This window comes from Carcharodon carcharias, chromosome 19 (genome assembly GCF_017639515.1).
Source record: "Carcharodon carcharias isolate sCarCar2 chromosome 19, sCarCar2.pri, whole genome shotgun sequence".
Lineage (NCBI taxonomy): Eukaryota > Metazoa > Chordata > Chondrichthyes > Lamniformes > Lamnidae > Carcharodon > Carcharodon carcharias.
Genome location: NC_054485.1, coordinates 28773265 through 28793405, shown reverse-complemented (window position 1 = coordinate 28793405; position 20141 = coordinate 28773265). Strand labels below are relative to the sequence as shown.

The window sequence follows — 20141 nt, the reverse complement described above, 5'->3', positions numbered from 1 at the left end:
TGATGGCCAAGGAAGGTGCATTCATAACGTGGCAAAAAGGTCGACCTGCAAATCCTTCCAACACATGCCAATGGCAGGCAGGAAAGAACGGGAGAGATTCCTGGTCAACTTTGTGATGGAAATAATGTTGAAGCTTCTACCATCACTATCCATAGCTCCAGACTACACTTGCTTGTAAGAGTGCATGTTGCCATAGCAACTCGGACTCCCTGAGTGAAATGTAACACACCACCGCCAATACGTTCGAGTTTCTGTGTCTTCACTAAGTTTTGGCTCACTGAAAGAAATCATAAGTTGGACCATCAATATAACAAAAACAAGGAGTAACCTCTGTAGTAATTGAAATAGGTTTAATACATTTGTTCTATGGAAACATTCTAGGATGTAATTAGTACATATTTGCATCAGACAAAACATGTCACTTAATCTTTTTGAAATGATTTGCTTGACAGATAAGGAAATCAGGAAATTATAGTCTGTTGCAAAAATGTGTTTCACAGCATAAGACTAACACTGCCACCACCCTGTATCTTACGTTTAAAAGGACTTTTTTTAAAAATGCCCTAAAGCTGATACAAAACTATTTTGATGGAATATTGTAGTTAGAAATGAGATTTTAAAAGTTTCCGAGTGATGCTAGGTGGAAAAAGTCATGCTGAGTGGATATATGGATTTGTAACGACGGAAATTATTGAATCCCATTCCACTTCTCACTGTTTATAACACCTATAAAATATTTTCAATTTTAAAAAGGTTTTATTTAAAAGAAATTAGGAGAAAACTTATGTCAATTTTCAGTGATGGTGTTGGATCAATAGAAATATAAAGGTAAAATTTGCAAATTTGCACTGCTACTGAGAAGCTTCACATGCAACAGAATGTGTCAGAAATTTAGACTTGCTGTCCAGTGGAAACTATTTTTAAAAATGAATTGAGAAACACTTGGCTGACCTTCATGCCTAAATCTTTGATATATGCTGTTGGCAAACAAAGCTTTACACTGGAGGACAAATTTGTGAAGTCTATAAAATTTCAAAACACACCCAGTAATGTTCCCAAATGACCATTCTTCAGGTGTGAGCCCAGACAGTAGGCATTGACAGGTTGTTTGAATGTGAGAGATATAACAGCCAACCTTGATTTTCTTATTCACAGACATTTTTCCATCAGGAGCACTGGGTAGTGATCAGGGATGGAAACTCCATCTGATTTTCCATTCCTTTCCAAGGGACACAGGTCATTACAGAACACTATTGTTGGCCTGGCTGATATTACCTAACTCAGCACCGACTGTGGAACCTGGAACCTTCCTGGTCTATATGGCTCTTTCAAACTTTGCCATGTGCTTCGTGAGGGAAGCTCACTCTTCCTGAATACTTGCTTGTTTAACATCTCTTCAGCTATTTTTAATGCTAGGTTAAAAGTTTCACATGAGCAGGAAAAGCAAACTTGCACACATTCAATACAACATTTAAATAAAAAACAGAAAAAATATGAATAATGCATAAGCTATAGCTTTTTGTCAAAAGGCCCTCCAAATCCAGTGGGTTTTCAACATGAATGGACACACTTCATGATACGTTAATCCTCTGCTAAAATTCAAGAGATTTTTGTTCTTTTTCTTTGTACACTTCTTGTGAAATTAATTCCAACCTTCTGAAATGATTCTTCACCTCTTGCCTCTGTTGTTTCCAAATAGGAACAATGTTGGTGAACGTTTTCAGAATGTAGTTACTAAATGTGGAAACTATATTAGAAAAAAAAATTGAATCAGCTCTATTGTTAATTACTTGCAGTGCATTTATAGAAGAGTCTCCAGAGCAAAACTTATCACATCTTAATAGTACGTAACAGAGTTCCTCTTAGAAAAAAATAGATTTAATGAAAGGTTGATGTAAACAGCAGGTTACTTATATTAATTACTTCAGCTGTTCAGCTTTTATGCATTTAAAATTGCATACATTTTAATCTATAACATTATAATTTGAAAGATTGGAGTTTGTGTTTATTTAAAATGCCTGATGCCTGTGTCATTATTATTTCCAATGAGAAGGCATGTTACATTTTAGGTTAAAGCCAGAGGCAATTATTTAAAAGACTTAGAGTTATTTTATTTTCATTGAGGAAAGCCCTTTTGGGCCACCAGGTCTGATTTTCTTAGAGACAACTCTAGCTTTTCAAATGATTTCCCGTCAGGGAGGTTGTGCAGGGGTGGGCAGGTGCGGACCTGATCGCCGCCCATGATCGGGTCCACGCTGCCATTTTACGTGGGCGGGCCAATTAAGGCCCGCCCAGTGTGACACGCACCCAGAAGCCCTTTGTGGGCTGGCAGTGGGGGTGGGGGGTCCCTGAGTCGGGAACGTGCTCTTTCGTGCATGTGTGTGAAAGAGTGCAGAAATCTCCCTGAGACACAGGGAGATAAGTTTTAAGTTTTAAAAATTTCTTCACCCAGAGAGTGATGAGCCTGTGGAATTCGCTACCACAGAAAGTAGTTGAGGCCAAAACATTATATGTTTTCAAGAAGGAGTTAGATATAGCTTTTGGGACGAAAGGGATTAAAGGATATGGGGAGAAAGCGGGAGAAGGCTATTGAGTTGGATGATCAGCCATGATCATAATGAATGGCAGAGTAGGCTCGAAGGGCTGAATGGCCTACTCCTGCTCCTATTTTCTATGTTTCTATGTGACATTGTCATATGAGATGGGACATGTCAATGAACTTTAATGAAAAAATTTATTTAATTTATAAACCCTTCATGAAAAATGCGAAGGCCGCCTGGGCTCTTCATCTGCCCGCCAACCTTAAGGTTGGACGGGCAGCTTTCTCAATAGGTTTAATTAGTTAATTAATGGCCTTAACAGGCCTTTGACAGTTCGGCGGGCGCACAGACGACTCGGCTACACACCCACCAAACTGAAAATCTAAATGACGCACGGTGATGTCACCCCATGTCATTTTATGCCTTGGCGAGCAGGCCCCGCCCCTTCTCACTGAGCCGAAGATTCAGCCCTCAGAATAGTTTACTGATAAACCTGTTGCCTCTTAACAATTCTATGACTTGAATCTTCAGGCACTGGCAGCGTCTGTGCATTTAGCCTGCAGTCCAGTGGAACTGTTGTGCTCTGCTGGTGCTACATTTAGAATGAGACAACTGACAATTTTTCTTGAACAGTCCATTCCTTGGACAGGAAGAAACACAAGTGAAGAGAGAATGACAAGTGGAGGAGGAGGGACAGACAAAGAAAAGTGGAAGTAGAGAGAGATAAAGATTAGTGAAGGAAGAGAGAGATTTGAGAGAAATACTAAAGTCACTGAGAAAGAAAATTGAACGGTGCGTATCTTGATGACTCATCATTGCCTTTTTTTGTTGCCACTCAACATGAATTTCACCCCTGTTATTTTTGCAAAAATCACTGTCAATGTATTGAGGTAAAAGAGCGTTAGAGTTTTGGACATTTTTGGTGGGGCCTAACCTAATAGGGTTTGAGAACTACTGAATCAGCCAGTCTGGTTCAAATCCAAGATTAAGAATGACAGCAGGCTCGAGCAAGAATATTTTTCACTTATTTAGACAATGGTACAGTGCATACGAGTACTCATGCACATTGCCAGGGGGATACTGGTTCATTTCTGCATCCCAATGAATTCTTGATCTTAGCTGCACCACTGCTGAAGTGAAGCAAGGTAATTGCCGAGAAGAAGGGAGAGACAATCATATCGAACTGTCTCCTACTCTGGGTCAAGAGCAATGTAGTTGAAACCTGCGACCAGGTTGTTTGTCCATTGTTTTAGGTATAGAAGGTGCATCACCCAGCAAAGCAAATGAAAAGAGAAATAAGATAAAACAGTACAATTCTGCCAAAAGATATTGTTTAAAATATTGGTTGTACCTGGTGAGTTCTCAGGCAAAAGGACCAAAGAGATTAGAAAGTTCACATCCAAAACAGCGCTGCTACACAATATATTATGTGCATCAGTCAATAATTATTCATAAAATAAAAACTTGTTCAGAGATAATTTGAACCTGTGAATAAAATCTCATTTGGAAGAATTAATTCAATAACAGTAACATTTCCCAAAGGGAAATAGGGTACTTCTCTTGTGCACAGGTGGTTTCCTCCTTACCTCCCAATATGCTTGATCGTCATAGCATTTTAAATCAGGGGGCTGCTTCCAAATATTTAACTTCAGAATTAAACCTGCAAACAAAATAAAAGGGAAAGTTATAAAATAGCATCTTTAAAGGCACAAACTATTTATTAAAAATACATTCAAGTTCCACTCAGGACTTAAGCATCTAAATTGACACTCCAGTGCCATACTGAGGGGGTGCTGCATTGTCAGCGGTGCCATAATTTGGATAAGATGTTAAACTGAGGCTCCATCTATCTGTTTTGACACTTGAAATGGATGATATATTATTCCAGGGAGAGCAGAGAGCCTGTTCCTAATGTTCTGGTCAACATCTTAACCAAAATCAACAAAATGCAGAATAACTGACAATCATTACAATTTGTAGGATCTTTCTGTATTTGTTACGGCTACAAACATTTGCCCTATACACCAACAAGCCATTGCACTTCAAAGCAGGTCGCAGAACAAGAGACATCTTGAGACATTTCTGGAAACCATAATTCAATTCTTTCCCCCACCCCCACCCCCAAATGATATAATCCTGTGAGCACTGTTAAGTCCCTTCAGTTTTATGTATATCTGCAGCATAGCACCAATGCATATGGTTTCCTACTTTGGGCTCTTCACAATGCTCATGAACAGGTGAGGCAGGTTGCCATTTTCATTTGCCATTGGTAAACATTAAATGATTGGTTTTGTTTGAATCTTCATTGCAAGACAGTTGTTCCAGGAAGGCCTTCTATTGCATGCATGAAATAAATTTAATATTCCAAATATAAAATGATGTAATGAGCGTACATCATGTGTTTTTCTAGGTCACATGTTGTTTGGGGAAAGGATAATGCTAAGGAATGGGAGTTTGTTGTTTTGATTCATCTTCAGATGATCCAAAGCCAGATCCTAATTTGAACCCATCAGGAAAATCTAATTTCAATATTAAGAAACATGTGTATTTTAAATACTGTTATTAACTACAGATTGTTATTTTCTTTGTTCTCAGGATGTAGGGAACATTGTCAAGGCCACATTTATTTCCCATTCAAGGTTGCCCTGACAGAGATAGGACTATTAATGAAGCCATTGTAGATAGGTGGGCTGAGAATGCTTCTCTGAGGAATATAAGCTGGGGCTCTGGTGACAGTCAGAGCCATCTTGTTTTGTGTCAAGTATGACTGTAGCCACTGGAGATTTCCCCCTTTGATCTTCATTGATTTGAGCTTCTTAGGGATCCTTGGTGCTATACTTGTCAAATGCTGCCTTAATTGAAGGCAGTTATTCATTCATCTCTTTTGGAGGCTTGTTTCCATGACCCAGTTAAGGGTTGTATGAGATCTGTCACCGAGTATTTCTGGTAGAATCTGAACCAAGTATTACTGAAAGTTATAGATGAATAGGTGCCACTTGTGACAATATTGATAACTTTTACCATTATTTTGCAGATAATTTGGGAGGTTGCTATTCAGGTGCTACATGGGCAAGTTAGATTTATCCTGTTTTTTGTGGCTAGGACATACTTGAGCAAACTTCCAAGTAGACACCAGTGTCATGTCTATACTGGAACAGTTTGATTAGAGGAGCACCTAGCTCTGGTGCACAGGTCTTCTGCAGTACTGCCAGGGTGTTGCAGCGCCCATTATTTCTGCTGTATCACAAAACACTTAGCTATTCCATAATGTCATGTGACTTGAACTAAATCGACTGAACACTGATATCTATGTTGGTGGGGCAACCTCACCCACTCGGTACTTTTATGTGAAGATGTTGCAAACACTTGCCTTGTCTCTTGCACTCATATGGTTGTGAACAGTGTTGTCTTTGATAATCCTCCTCCTGTTTGATTACCTTCATTTGACCTAATGTGATAGATCCACAAAGCTTTGCTCTGATCCATTGATTGTGGAATTGCATAGCTCTATGCCTGTGGCCTGTTGTTTTACATGTTTCACACGCAGCCAGCCCTGTGCAGTAGCTTCACATGGATTATATCTCATTCTAAGATATGCCTGGTGCTGCTCCTGGCATGCCCTTCTACACTCTGCATTGAACCAGGGTTTCTGCCTTGATGTTGGCTGAAAGATATGATTTTGTGAGCATGACTACATTAGGCTGTTGCTTGAATAATCTTTGTGACAGTTCTTCCGACTTGGGCACCAGATGTTGGTAAAGAGATCTTCTCACGGTTGACCGGGCTGAGATTGCTTTAGTCTTAGTCTGATTTTATGGCTGAATCATCACTGATAAATCTGTCCATTTTTTTTCATATCATTTTATTCTGTAGTGATTACTGACAACTTGCTAGGTCACTACAGAGGCATTAAGAGTCAATCACCAAAAGTGGAGCTAGAAGCACCTGTAGGCCAGGCTGGGTCAAAACGACAGACCTCTTTCCCTAAAGGACATTAATGAACCAATTGGGTTTTTATAGCACTCTAGGAGCTTTCATATTTATTCTTCCAAACTTTGATAAATTGTGTAAAAATGAAGTTTTTTAAAAAAGAACTGTCATTTTTATTAACAAACCCATTACTACGCCATTGAAAGAGACACTGGCGCAATGGCCTATCTGACCTGTAGATGGAGTGATTGCGCTCCTTTCATAAAGTTGAATACTCAATGTGGTTCAGTTGTTCAGTCTGAGGTAGTGCTGAATCAGAAAGCTGCTATGTTCCTTAACTCTCAATCTGGAAAGTTGAAAATCACTGACAGCTCTATAAATAAAAACACTTTATTTTTACAATGTTGTTATGAATATTCAAATAACATTTTCATTCATGCTTCTCTACTTCCAACAAATTTAATGTGCTGTTGTAGTTTCTGCTCAATCAAATTAAGGAAGTTTCATTCTGGAATCTATTTGATTTGTTAAGCCTACAGTTTTTTTAGGTTAATGCTGCCCAAGGTTCATCATTGTTCTTTCCGAGATCCCTGTACAATTTAAGCAATAGTGGCATCTGTCCTAACTCACAAATGAGTTCTCCACTTCGCTTTGATCACTGTCACCATTTAATTTATCTCTACCAAAATCCACAAGAATTATAGCTAACTTGCCTCCACTCTTCATTATCCCCAAGGAAAAATAAGCTTTTCTTTCCTGAAACTAAGCGCCACAAGACTAAACCAAGTACCTGAGATCCATCATCAATGATAGACTTTCTCACCTTGATGGATCATGCGATCTTAACAGCCTCTTCAAAGATGTCACCACTATCTGTGAGGGCACAACTAGCTTCACAAGGCTGTTGCTATTCTCCTTATTCTAGTCCAGCAGAATATATAACTAAATTTAATGTGATTCCTTTACTTGCCTATCAGAAACTCACTCTTTTCATCCCACACAACCTAAATCCAGTCTTTGGCTTGCTTAACCACACCATCCTCCTCCAAAACCTCACCACCATTGTTAGCTGGGTGGCACTGCTCTCGCCTGGTTTCATTCTTATCTTTCCAGTTATAACTAGGAAATCACCTGCAATAGCTTCCCTTCCTGCTTCCTCACCTTTACCTCGGGTGTCCTCCGAGGATCCAACCTGGGCTCCCTCCTATTTCTCATCTACATGCTGCCCCTCTGTTAAGGCAACAGTAAAAACAAATAGATTTAAATAGACCCAAGCAAAGCAACACAGTGCCTTGGACAGTGACATTTCAAAGTGAGTTTTCTTGTAGTTCCTGTATTCAGCAATTTGGTGCATAGAGGCTGGAGGCTTTTCACACTTGTGTTAGATCTTAGAATGCCTTCTCCCCGTACACATAGTCTTAACTCCTTTTTACATGTTTCTCCATTTTTAATTCTCCATTGTTCCAAAATATTTTTGCAACTTTACTTTTCTCATAATATAAATCCTTCATAGTGCTAATTTGATCAGTAATGTTTGGGAAAAATAAACACAGTGTTTGGCTTAGCTTCTCCTGGCTAAGTGTAACATCTTACTATCTCTTTGAAATTCAAACTACTCTGTTTTATCTAAAAATGCTAATTTTCCTTACACCTCACATTCTGAAACTTCAGCCATGTTTACTTATTTAGCATTTCAAACCGAGCTTCCTTTTTGATAACTCAAAGCCTCCAGACCAGCTAACTCCAACGTAATTAAATCCCACCCACACACACTATCCAAACCCCACTATTAACCTACCTTTGCAATTAATCACAATAATATTATGAAAATTATTATATTTTCATAATGCCCTCCCTTCCATGTAATCTCCTCCAGCCCTGCAACCTTCCAAACCTGCACTTATCCAGCTCTAGCCTCCTGAGCATCCCAGATAATAATTGCTCCCCCATTGATTGTCATGCCTTCAGCTGCCTAGGCCCTAAGCTCTGGAATTCCCTGACTAAGCCTTTTCACAAATTTTTCCTGATTAAGACACTCCCTAAAATCTATCTCTTAGGCCAAACTTTTGGACATTGATCCTCATGAGGCTCAGTGTCAAACTTTGTTCGTGCTTCAAGGTGAAGGTGACTATGTTCAGCACCTGGGCTATTTGGTAGGGTTCCAATGAGTACATAGGTGTCTGCTAAATCAATTTGTGCCTGGCAGGTTCTGCTGCAAATGGAACTCTGCAGATGATTCAGTTCTGGATGAGTTGCAGACTTAGGATTTCATCTCCTTGCATTTTCTCTCTAGCTCTGATGTTTGCTTGCTTTTAATGGAGGCAGCACCATTTTTTAATGTGGTTGAGCCAGGTGCAGTGATCCCGGGTGAACTTCTCCCAGAACTCGAAGTTGATATCAAAGCTCCCAAGTAAAGCCTTCAGTGTCCTTGTAGCGCTTCCTTTGACTGTCATGAGAGCACACCCCGGACTCTAGCTCTCCATAGAAGATTCACTTTGGTAAGCGAGTGTCAGGCATTCTGGCTACCTGACCAAGGCAACTCAGTTGTAACTGTCACAAAATGGTGCAGAAGTTTGTTCTGTCAGCCCAGATGAGCACCTCAGTATTGAGTATTTTGTCCTGCCACCTGATCTTCAGAAGCTTCTGAAGGCAGCTCAATTGAAAGTGGTCGACCTTCTTAGCATGATGTTGGTACACAGCCCAAGTCCCGCAGGTGTAAAGCAGAGTGGGCAGGACAATTGCTCGCTAGCCTTTCAGTTTGTAGGCAGAATTATTCCTTTTCATTCCCAGACTGACGTTTGAAGTCTGCTGAAGGCTACCTTTGCTTTGGCAATTCTTGCATGTCATCTATATAGGCAGATGCTGTGAAGCAACTTGGGAGATTTTAGTACTTTAAAGGTGCTATATAAATACAAGTTGTTGTTACCATGAAAGGCAAAGAGCTGCATTCTAAAAATTCTAAGATACTAATTTAATATTATCAGTTGCACAAATCTGTTCATACACAATGATGTAAAATACCTAGAACATTAGGTGGGAGAAGACATGATTTTTAAGTTCCTGACATTACTCAGAGCTAGCTAAGGCATTCTCCTGCATACAGATTCTACATCATCGCTCCATAAATGACAGCTGTCTCTCACCTGTGATTATTCCTGTTAGAATGCTCATTTCCATGGTAATAAGCATAGCTGTTTGCCAGTAGTCAGGGTACATTGACTTTCTGAAAGCAAAAAAATCCACAAAGCTTAGAACTGTGCCAAAAAGAAAACTACAGGTGCATCTTTTACAAGTCTGCAGAGCCAGTGGGGAGTCTAACCTGCCAGCAGCAGAAATTGGTCATTCAGGTGCACAATATTAAAATGAACACTGAGAAAATGGTGAGTGACGCATTCCTGTATTTCTGATTTGTACTTCTGGTGGGCTTGTAAAATTACATTTAGAAAACACAGATTGCAGGAGGCATGATAACCGCTCTACAACTTTGTAGCTACTTCTTGGTAAAATACAGAATATGTTTTGCTTCTTGAAATGATGTGACTGCTGGGGAATAGGATAACTCTCCAATTTTAGTTCTGTGTTAAATGGAATCCCTAGAATCCTGCAACACTTCAAAGCCAATCTCTGCCACAAGACAGTTAAATTCTGCAGGATAGAATAGACTCGTAATCTTACAGCATTAAAGAGGCTATTTGGCTCATTGTGACCGTGATGGCTCTTCAAAAATGCTCTACAATTTAGTCAATTTAGCAAAGAAATGTAGATTCTGTGGCACATTGCCAAGGGAGCTAAATATATTTATGTCTTTAGAAGGTGTAACAGCAGATACTTTTGGATTCAACAACCCTTGAACTTTAAATTTATGATCCCCGATGAGAAGGAGGGGATATAGAGGGCAACAGCAGATGAAGTGCTAATACAGTGATCATCAGCAGCATTATCAGCCGACCACACAATCCATAGCCAGCCAGTCTTCCTGTGGTCAACTACCCACCCTGCAACAACACCTTCAGTAAAGATTACTGCCCTCAAAGACTACTGCTAAATTTAGAAAAGGAATGCTCCATTTATTTTCAGTTCACCCCATAGTAGTGGAGGAGATCTTCCCCACAGCCATCAAAGCCACTAATTTTTTTTTTAGCATAAAACCAGAAAATGCTGGAAAAACTCAGCAGGTCTGGCAGCATCTGAAGATGAGTCATACGGACTCACAACATGGGGCAGGACTTTACCGTCGGCGAGCGGGGGAGGGGGTGGGGGGAGCACTTGCAGACGCGTAAAATGATGCGGGATGACATCGGGTGGAACTCCCGACGTCACCGTGCGCCATTTAAATTTTCAGGAAGGCGGGGCTGCAGCAAAATCAGCTGTGGGCCCGCCGACCGGTCAATAGCCAATTGAGGCCATTGACAGAGCAATTAAAGTAATTAGTGGACCTGCCCATCCAACCTTAGGGTTGGCGGGATGAGGTTTCATGTCAGGTTTTAAAAATTTTAATAAGGTTATTTTAGAAATTATGAACATGTCCCAACTCATGTGACATTGTCACAGGAGGGGACAGGTAAGGGAATTTTGTTTTCCATTTTTAATATTTTTGAAAGTAGAGCTGATCTCCCTGAGGCTGCACTTTAGCTTCAGGGAGATGAGTGCGCTCTTTCATAGCCTCAGGGAGATGAGTGCACTCTTTTGTGTGCATGTGCGAAAGAGCGCACTCTCGATTTTAGGGATTTCACCCCCCCTCCTCCTGCATAGCGCATAGAGCTTCCCTGCGGACATCATGCTGGGCGGGCCTTAATCGGCCCACCCACGTAAAATGGTGCCGCGCCTCTGATCAGGGGCACCAATCAGAAGCGCACCTGCCCATCAACTTACCCCCCATTATCTCTGTTTCTCTCTCCACAGATGCCGCCAGACCTGCTGAGTTTTTCCAGCATTCCCTGTTTTAATTTCAGATTTCCAGCATCCGCAGTATTCTGCTTTTATCCCTATTTGTTAGACCACCCCACCTGTCGGTGCTGCATCGGCTGATATCTGACTGGCAGTGGCTGAGCTATTAATTTGTAACTGAAGAACAAATGAAAGACAAAACTATTAAACCAGCAATCAGTAGCGTTGGTTTGGGAATGGAAGAAATACTAGCTCTCGCCAATAAAAATGAGAGAATCACCAGCACCGACTCAAATACATGGGGGAAATTCTATGGCAGCACTGGTCCGATGCTCAGGGACGTTTTGGACCTTATACATAGCGAAGGTCCTTTTACTCTGCCGTAACAATGTATCATAACCCAAGCCTCAAGGGAGGAACCTCATCCACCATTCTTTTCCATTTTTATACCAGCAGAGATGAATTTCGGGGCCATAAAGGAAATCCACTTGCACCTTACATTCAAGTGTACGTTTAATGATTAGCAAACCTATATTTCCTGCAGCCAAGGCTGTTGCCTTGTACATTGTCAAAGGCAACTGTGTATTTGGAGTGGGTAGATGCTTGCCAACTGGCTTAGCACCTTATTAACTCACTGAACATAGCTTGTTCGGCGTGAGACGAATTAACATTGCCCTCTCGCCTCCCTGTGAAGCTACAATTTTCTGTGGAGGCAGAAATCCAAAAGTTTCATGATCACATGGGAAGTGGAGTCACTTATGGAGAACAGTGAGACTAATGAAAAATGAAATAGCTCATTAAAAGTACCTTAAACCCTATCACAGCAATTGACATGCTTACTTGCATCAGTCTAAAAGCAATTTTACCACAATCTGTTTAAAGTGAGAGTGCTTAATTCTAACGCAGATGCTAAAAGCAAAAACGTTTAATTTTCAACACGACTTTGCAGGAAAAGAACTGGGAAAAGAAATGGAATATTTCTCAACTTAAGGGCAAATTGGACTAAAAATAAATTTGGAAAAAAAATAAAATGAGAGAGAACAGAACATGTTGAAAATGAAAGTGAAATTTCACTTACAAAGTAACACAAATCATACTAACGTAAAAATTATGTGTGAATTAGGAGCTCAAAAATACTGAATGCATTTATATGACAAACTCTTCATTAAAATGCTGGACAAAATAATTTTGTATGAATGTGTTACATGTTTGAATGATTAAATTGCACAGCAAAAGACCTTAGACATTTTCTTTGGTAAAAAGTTTGATAAGATACCTTTGTGAGTCCTCAATCACGGAAGGCATTGAAAGTAGGGTGATATGTACTATGCCTCCTATGATTCCAGGTAATCCATGGGTATATAAAACACCACAAGTGTCGTGCAGGTCTAAATATAATTCCAATAGGTTCTAGAAAAGAAATTAAATTGTTAGGTATTGCCGACACATATAAGCAGACAAGTGAGGAAACCAGGAATATTTTAGAGCACTCTGAGTAAGACAGACACAAATAAAAACTGACAAATATAATAATGGATATTTCACAGTGGAAGTATGATTGGTTTGACAGTGAAAACATTTGGAAGAATATATCTTTTAAAATTTTTTCTCCCCTCCTCCCCCGAATGTGTTGATTCTTGCTGGTACGGAGTTTCACGTATGCCTTCAACCCTCTGGTACATGACCCAACTGCCCAGTCTTCGCATGTAAGCTGGCGAGTATCAGCAGGTTACTCAACTTTGGATGAGCACCAAAGAGCTGAGCATATGCCTACTTTCCACACTTGTGCGACCCACCAGTGTAAGTCACTGGACAGTGATGAGCAGTAGGAACTTTGGCTGCTGATTTTTTTTCTCTGTCTTGTTATAGCAGCTCAGTTATGACGAGCCAACCCAGCACAAACCAGAGATCAAGCCTGGGACCTTGCAGTCTGCATGGATGAATGCATTCTTATATTGACATATGCTCACTGCAGTTGGCTTGCTGGGCTAGAGAGCTTCTTAAGCAGACTTTCTACACAAACTGCTCTGATAACCATCTGTGTATAGACAAGCAATTGCTATCAAACCCAGAAAATTAGTTGCATCAGTCTAAAAGATACAATTCTGAATTTATGTAGGGCAGCTGGTCAATATAAGATCAGCCACATTGATGCAATAGGAACATAGGAACAGATGTAGGCCATTTAGCCTCTTGAGCCCGTTCCATCAGCAGTGAGATCAAAGCTTGGCTTAAATAGCCAAGTGGTTATGGTACTGGGTTTGTAACCCCAAGAGCAAGAGTTCAAATCTCACAATGGCAAACTATGAAACAATATAACTCAGACTTGTCTAAATATATAAGCTTGGCCTAAATAGCCAAGTGGTTATGGTACTGGGTTTGAAACCCCAAGATCAAGAGTTCAAATCTCACAATGGCAAACTATGAAACAATGTAACTTCGTCTGAAATAGATGGAAACGGGTTTGTACTCGAAAGAGTTACATTGGAACAGTGACTATACTTCACTCAAAAGAGTATCAGTGAGATCATGGCTGACCTGTGACCTAACGCCATACACCTGCCTTTGCTCCATATCCTTTAATACTTTTGGCTAACAAACATCTATCAATCTCAGTTTTAAAATTAATAATTTATCTGGCATCAATTGCCATTTACTTAAATTTCCAAATCCTTTGCTTGAAGAAGTGTTTCCTAATTTCACTTCTGAAAGGTCTGGCTTTCATTTTTTGACCTTGACCCTGTGGCCTTGGACTCCCCAAACAGCAGAAATAGTTTTTCCCAATCTACGCTATTTGTTTCCTTAATATCTTGGAGGCTTCAATCAACTCACCCTTAACCTTCTAAATTCCAAGGAATACAACTCTCATTTGTTTAATCTCTCCTCATAGCTTGACTCTTGCAGTCCAGGTATTATTCTAGTAAACCTACGCTCCACACCCTCCAAGCCCAGTATATCCTTACTAAGGTGTGGTGGCCAGACCTTCTCACATTATTACTGGTGATAGTTGTTGACTCACTTAGAAACCTACAAAAATGATTGGATTCACAGACTGGATTTTACAGGATCTTGTACTGTAGATCATTGACTTCTGCAAACAAATGATCTTACTGCAAGTTTGCAACTGCTCCTGCATTCTTAATTTTCACCTCTGGTGTTTATATTTCAACAGACCATTCCAGGTACATTTCCCTTTCATCAAAGGAAAAGAACAGTAAATGAAAATAGATAGAACAAGTAAGGTATGTACATAAACAGGTTTTACTTTTAATGTTTTTTTTTCCACATTACCTTCATGTATTTCATCCCCAGGGTGGAGATAGCACCAGCAATTAAACCAATTAACATTGCGATAAAAACAGAAGGTATCAGAGGAGCAGAAAGCCCAATAGCAACTCCCCCTGCCAGTGTAGCACATCGGATGTGTGACTGTAGGGACATAATTAAAACATTAGTGTAAAACATCAATTATTTTTGAACCGCTATTTTATACACAAAGGTAGAGTATTGACCAGTTCCTAAGTTCATTTTTCAAGTTTTCACATGATAGATTTGTACATAGTATTTGAAATTGTGTTCTAACACAGCAGAGGTTGCTCACTAATCTTTTTTTTTAGGATCACAATCCACAGCAATAAATTGCTCTAGGACCAGACTCACTCGCCTCACATAAACTAGTGTCATGTGCTTAATTTAAGCTTTTGTACTTTTTTGCCTTTTTCAACTACACTCTCTTTTTCTCTGTCACATCACAAAAGCTTAAAGGTTCTAAATTCAGGCCCAATGCCACTCTGAGCTGGAACTTTTTTGAGGGCCATAGGTGAAGTGGAGGTGCACTGTAAATATTAATATTCTAACAGATTTCCCTAATATCACAATTCTGTTTTTAAGCAAAAGAGTTAAAAAGGAAGTTCTTTTTGAATGACATAGAAAATTTAATTGTTTATTTTAAGTACGACTCTGTTCCTTGGTTGCCCGGTAAGTTAATTATGGCACGGGTTAGCCCACACAAATGCCCTGGCAAGCCACGGAGGCACACACATAAATAGAGCACACAGCACAGAGAAAAACCAGAATCTCAAAGAGTGACACGGAGAGAAAACTGGAAGAGGAGTCACAATGAAGATTGAAAGCCAGAAGATGAAAGTGGTAAAAACAAATGCAGGGCACTAGAAATAAAGCAAGATTTCAAAGAACAAAATGTTCTAGTGAAGAGACTAGAAATTTCAGCTGTACATTGCAGTCCATCTGCTCTGTCTTGTCACAACCTCATCCCAAATCCTGGGTGAAGGATTATTTATATATTGGGCAGTCAAATGTTTTTTTTATTACCGTATATTTGTATGTAAAAGTTACGTTTCTAAGGCTAAATTTTGAACGAAAATGTAGCCGTCGACTTTTATACGAGTAATATTCTCGAGGGGTTGAAATCTGCCCTCTCCCAATGTCTTGTTATTGGCGAGTTGCCAGGTCGGAGACTCTTCCTGCCGATCCCGCCCCCAAAAGTAGCAGAAAAGGAGACAAAAAGTATTTTTATTATCGAATAAATCATAACCTCCATGGAGACCGACATTAATTTGTGAACACCAAATTCATCAAATTTATCAAATTCATCAAAAACAAAAGCCATATATACAAATTTATACAATTTCATTCAGTTTATTTCATGGCCAGTTGTCTTCACCAACACTGTTTTCTCTCCAACTTGGCTCTCTGTTTGACTGGCTGGCATGTCATAACTCATGGGAGTCTCTTCCATGTTCCCAATACAGGCCAATCTGGATCCATTCTTTTGTCGATCTTTGATTATAAACCGCTGAACTGCGATAATAAGTCTGTCATCAAGTTTTGCTGGGAGACTGTGAAATCTTGGTCTTCTGTCGCAGTACAACATTCTTTCCCTTCATAAGCCTGGCCTTGAAATCGGCAATGTTGTTTGTTTCAGGGCGAAGATTCGGAGAGATCCACAGGAAACTGAGAGTGCACTCAGGCAATTTTCAGTAACGGATTTTGCAACTTAATTTTCCAACTGCGGCCACACGCTAGGCTTTCCTCTGTTTGCACATTTATTCTTGGGCATCTTCCTAAGCACTGCCGAGAGCTTCCTCCAATCTTTAAAGCTCTCAGTTATTCTCTAGTCGCCGCACAATTATTTGTCTGTTCTGCAATCTCAACATCTTTAAGTTTGAAATGGGCCGTGTATCTGCTGTTCCTCCTTGACACTATATTGCCATCTTAGAGGGCGGGATTGGTGGGAACGCAGTGTGCACCAGTGAGGTGGTAGCCTTGACAGCACGTGTTGATCATGAGGAGTCTTGAGGAGCTGAACAGACGTCTTCGATTGTGTACTATTCTATGATTTTATCAATGAGTGGGTTTGCACCAGGGCATGTTTGACTTCAGCAGTGAGAGGTTGATAAGTACCAAGAGTTTGGGTTTTATGGTCAAAAGTCGGGATCGACTTATACACGGGATATATGAAAAATTAATTTTTTTTGGCCAAAAGTCAGGGGTCAATTTATACATGAGATCGGCTATTAGTCAAGTATATATGGTATTTTAAACCTCACCTTATTTTTGGGTAAAAGTTTTCACACACACTTTTTATTCTTTTTATTTGAAGACTCAATTATGTAAAAATTATCAGAAAATTAATATTAGTTGAAAATCTGGTGGAGATAGATTCTGCCCCATTTTACCAGCAGCTCTGCTCCAAAACACTCAATTTCCACTCCAAAACAGGAGTGGAAGTTCTCAGTTCAGAAATTTTATTTTTCCTCAACAATTTTCTCTCATCTGCAGACAGCATTGACTCCTTGCTGGCGTACAGTTCCAAAGGCACCAGGTGCCCTCTGGTAACTCAACCAACTTGCCATCTTTATGTATGAGTTTCAACACATGAGTGTGAGCAAGCTGTTTAAACACAGGAGGCATTCCACCCATCCTGGATCTTGCCCTCACACAACATCCTGTCTTTCAGTGGGTGGTGCCGGATAGCAATCAGCAGCAGGTACTTCAGTCAATGGCCTTGATCCTGATGCAGAGGCACCAGAGCCAATTATAGGACTCTTACTGCTGCCCTAACCAGTAACTCAACACAGAGTGAGAATCAAAGGCATGAACATACATAACCTGTGTGGCTCAACAAACTCTGCTATGGCATTTGGGGAATCTTTTATTTTCATATTGTTAAAGAGAAAAAAAACACTTTATAAACAAAAGTGAGGCACCTGAGAGTATGTGTTACATTAAGAATTTGCCACATGATCCCAACTCTCAATTCAGGAGTAACTGAAACTGATGCAAAACGCAATTTGGTCTTGTAATTTCTTTCAATGTCATTCTTTAAATAAAGCTTAGAAATATAAATGTTATCAAGTTTATAAAAGGAGTAATGGCCAACATTGGGGATTTGAAAGAAAGAAAGAACCTGAAGAAGTAAGGGAGGTTAATATTTCATGTGAGATCCTTCCTCAACAGGTGTTGACAAATCTTTATCTTTCAGATGGTTTAGTGTTCACTTTATTCCTGCATTATATGTTTTTTGTTTCAAATAATTATCTGGAAGACAATTCCCATTGAGCTTTATGTATCTGTTTAATAAAGATTTTTATAAAAATAGCCTGAAAAGCAGAAGCACAGCTTTTCAGATGAAATATTAAACTGAATTGTTTCCCTGTCCCAGTGAACAACAATGTCCTACTTTGGTCAAACTTAAGCACTTAAGCTTAAGGCTTGTGAATAAACAATACAAGTAGGCTGTATCTTGGCACGGTAATAACATACTTGTCTCCAACAAGTACATTATCATACAATTCACCTTAGTCGCAAGTCTGTTTAACACTAGAATGAATTGCATACTTACCACAAAAGTTTAAAGGAGATCTATTATTTAACCAGTGTTTTAATGGTATATATATTTCACTTTGAGTGAATAATAAAGCATTGTGATCCCACTCAAGTTCATTGTTTATAACCCAGAATAATAACTTGGCAACAGTAGTACAGTAATTATATGGAGGAAGCAGGGTAGCTGTCACTGCTAGAATTCTGATAAACACAATTAAGTGAAATAGATTAAAAGTATTCTATTACCATGTCTATTTTTCCTTTATCATGGAAGAGACTGGAAATTGCAAACACTGTAACAGTGCAAGCAGCCATGGTATAGTAGGTGTTGAAAACAGCTTTCTCCCTATCCATATCAAGAAGTGCTGCATTAAAACTGGGCCAGAATATCCACAGAAAGATAGTACCTGTGGACAAGAGGAAGAATTTTAGTCATTAGACTTAGAACTGCAGGACATCTAAGCACTCATGTTGCATGGAAAAGGCACAACGAACAATGGTAAATACAAATTTTAATTTTATCTACTTAAAAAAGCCTTTCACAACACATTATTGCAAGCGGAGCATCATACACTTCTTTATGGATTTCCTGAAAAATTACTGAACCATCCATTCGATTGGCTGTTTCCTTGACTAAAATAATATTGCTGGGCATTTTAAAGAAATTTTACAATATATTTCCTTTTGTAAGTGTTGAAAAAGAATTAGAAATATACATAAGCAAAATCAAACCTGATTGTGGTTAGAAGGATAGAACTGGGGCCCTAAAATCTTACCAGTGTGGAGTATTCTTTCTAAACAGTTCCATCAGATGAGATGTGAATCACCTTCAGATGAAGTGTTACCCCGACGTCCCATCTGCTTGTTCCAGTGGTTCAAGGTATATGTTAAACATCACTGGCATAATTCAAAGGTTGGAGAATTCTCTGTTGTCATGGCCAGCCTTCTTCCTTCGACCAAGGCCCGCCAAAAGCACATTGTTGTTTATAACATCTTGCTGCATTGAAAATGGCTGCTGTGTTTATCAAATATGGAAATCCACAGGCTGTTATCAATGATTCTACACTCCTTCACAGGGTGTGCAATTTAAGTCTCCACTGACTGCAACCAATTAGGAATCATTGAACTGGTGAGAAATTCCCCTTTCATGCCATTAGTCACTTTGTTCTTCAAACTAATGCATTGCATGTGAAGGATTTTGAGGTACCTCTACCGTTATATAAATGTGAGCTCTTCTTTCTTGCCAAGATATAAAAATTCAGTGTTTAAGTAGTGGGGAAAAAGTTTAATTCCTGATTTAATCTCTTCTTTAGCTTTATTCAACTGTTTTCCAGTTTTCCAAAAAATGTTATTGCCCAGATGAAAACCGAGCTAATTTTGTCCTGGATTTGGTGGTGGTCATGATAGCGCAACTATCAGCGTTTGCCATCATTACTCCTTTGAAACTGAGAACAACTTGTGGAATTCACACAAACACTGTCAAATGTGGAAATCCACAGGCTGCTATCAATGATTCTACACTCCTTCGCAGGGTGTGCAATTTAAGTCTCCACTGACTGCAATCAATTAGGAATCATTGAACTGGTGAGAAATACTCCTTTCATGCCATTAGTCATGTTGCACAAATCCTTGAAAAAGTTGTCTTTTTGGAATGAGCTGTAACTGGGGTTTTTAACTGTACCATGTTCATAATTACTATTAAGCAACCTCTCTGGCCTGAAAAACTAATTTTGTATTTGTGGAATGTCAAATTTCTTCACTATGATAAAAATAGTCCACATATATTTAATATAATATATTTTTTAAAAGTTTATTTATGATATTTCAACTATTACCTTAATCCCATGTGTATGCCCCGATTTTTATTTCATCTCTGTAAAATGTTATTAAAAAGGGAAGAATAATCAATGCATTTAATTTCCTGGTTTGCTGTCT

At 39.4% G+C, this 20141-nt stretch overlaps 1 protein-coding gene across 1 annotated transcript in view; it reads right to left on the bottom strand.

Moving 5' to 3' along the window:
* Window positions 1–336: 336 nt before the first annotated feature.
* The window catches only part of rhd (Rh blood group, D antigen), a 37582-nt gene continuing 17777 nt past the window's right edge, over window positions 337–20141 (bottom strand). The window contains exons 5-10 of the mRNA XM_041213439.1: window positions 18453–18613; window positions 14649–14786; window positions 12634–12767; window positions 9614–9693; window positions 4127–4200; window positions 337–1747 (exon numbers count right to left, since the gene is read on the bottom strand). Of these exons, the coding sequence (XP_041069373.1) occupies window positions 1721–1747; window positions 4127–4200; window positions 9614–9693; window positions 12634–12767; window positions 14649–14786; window positions 18453–18613 (614 nt within the window). The 3' untranslated portion in view covers window positions 337–1720. The remainder of the gene's footprint in view (window positions 1748–4126; window positions 4201–9613; window positions 9694–12633; window positions 12768–14648; window positions 14787–18452; window positions 18614–20141) is intronic.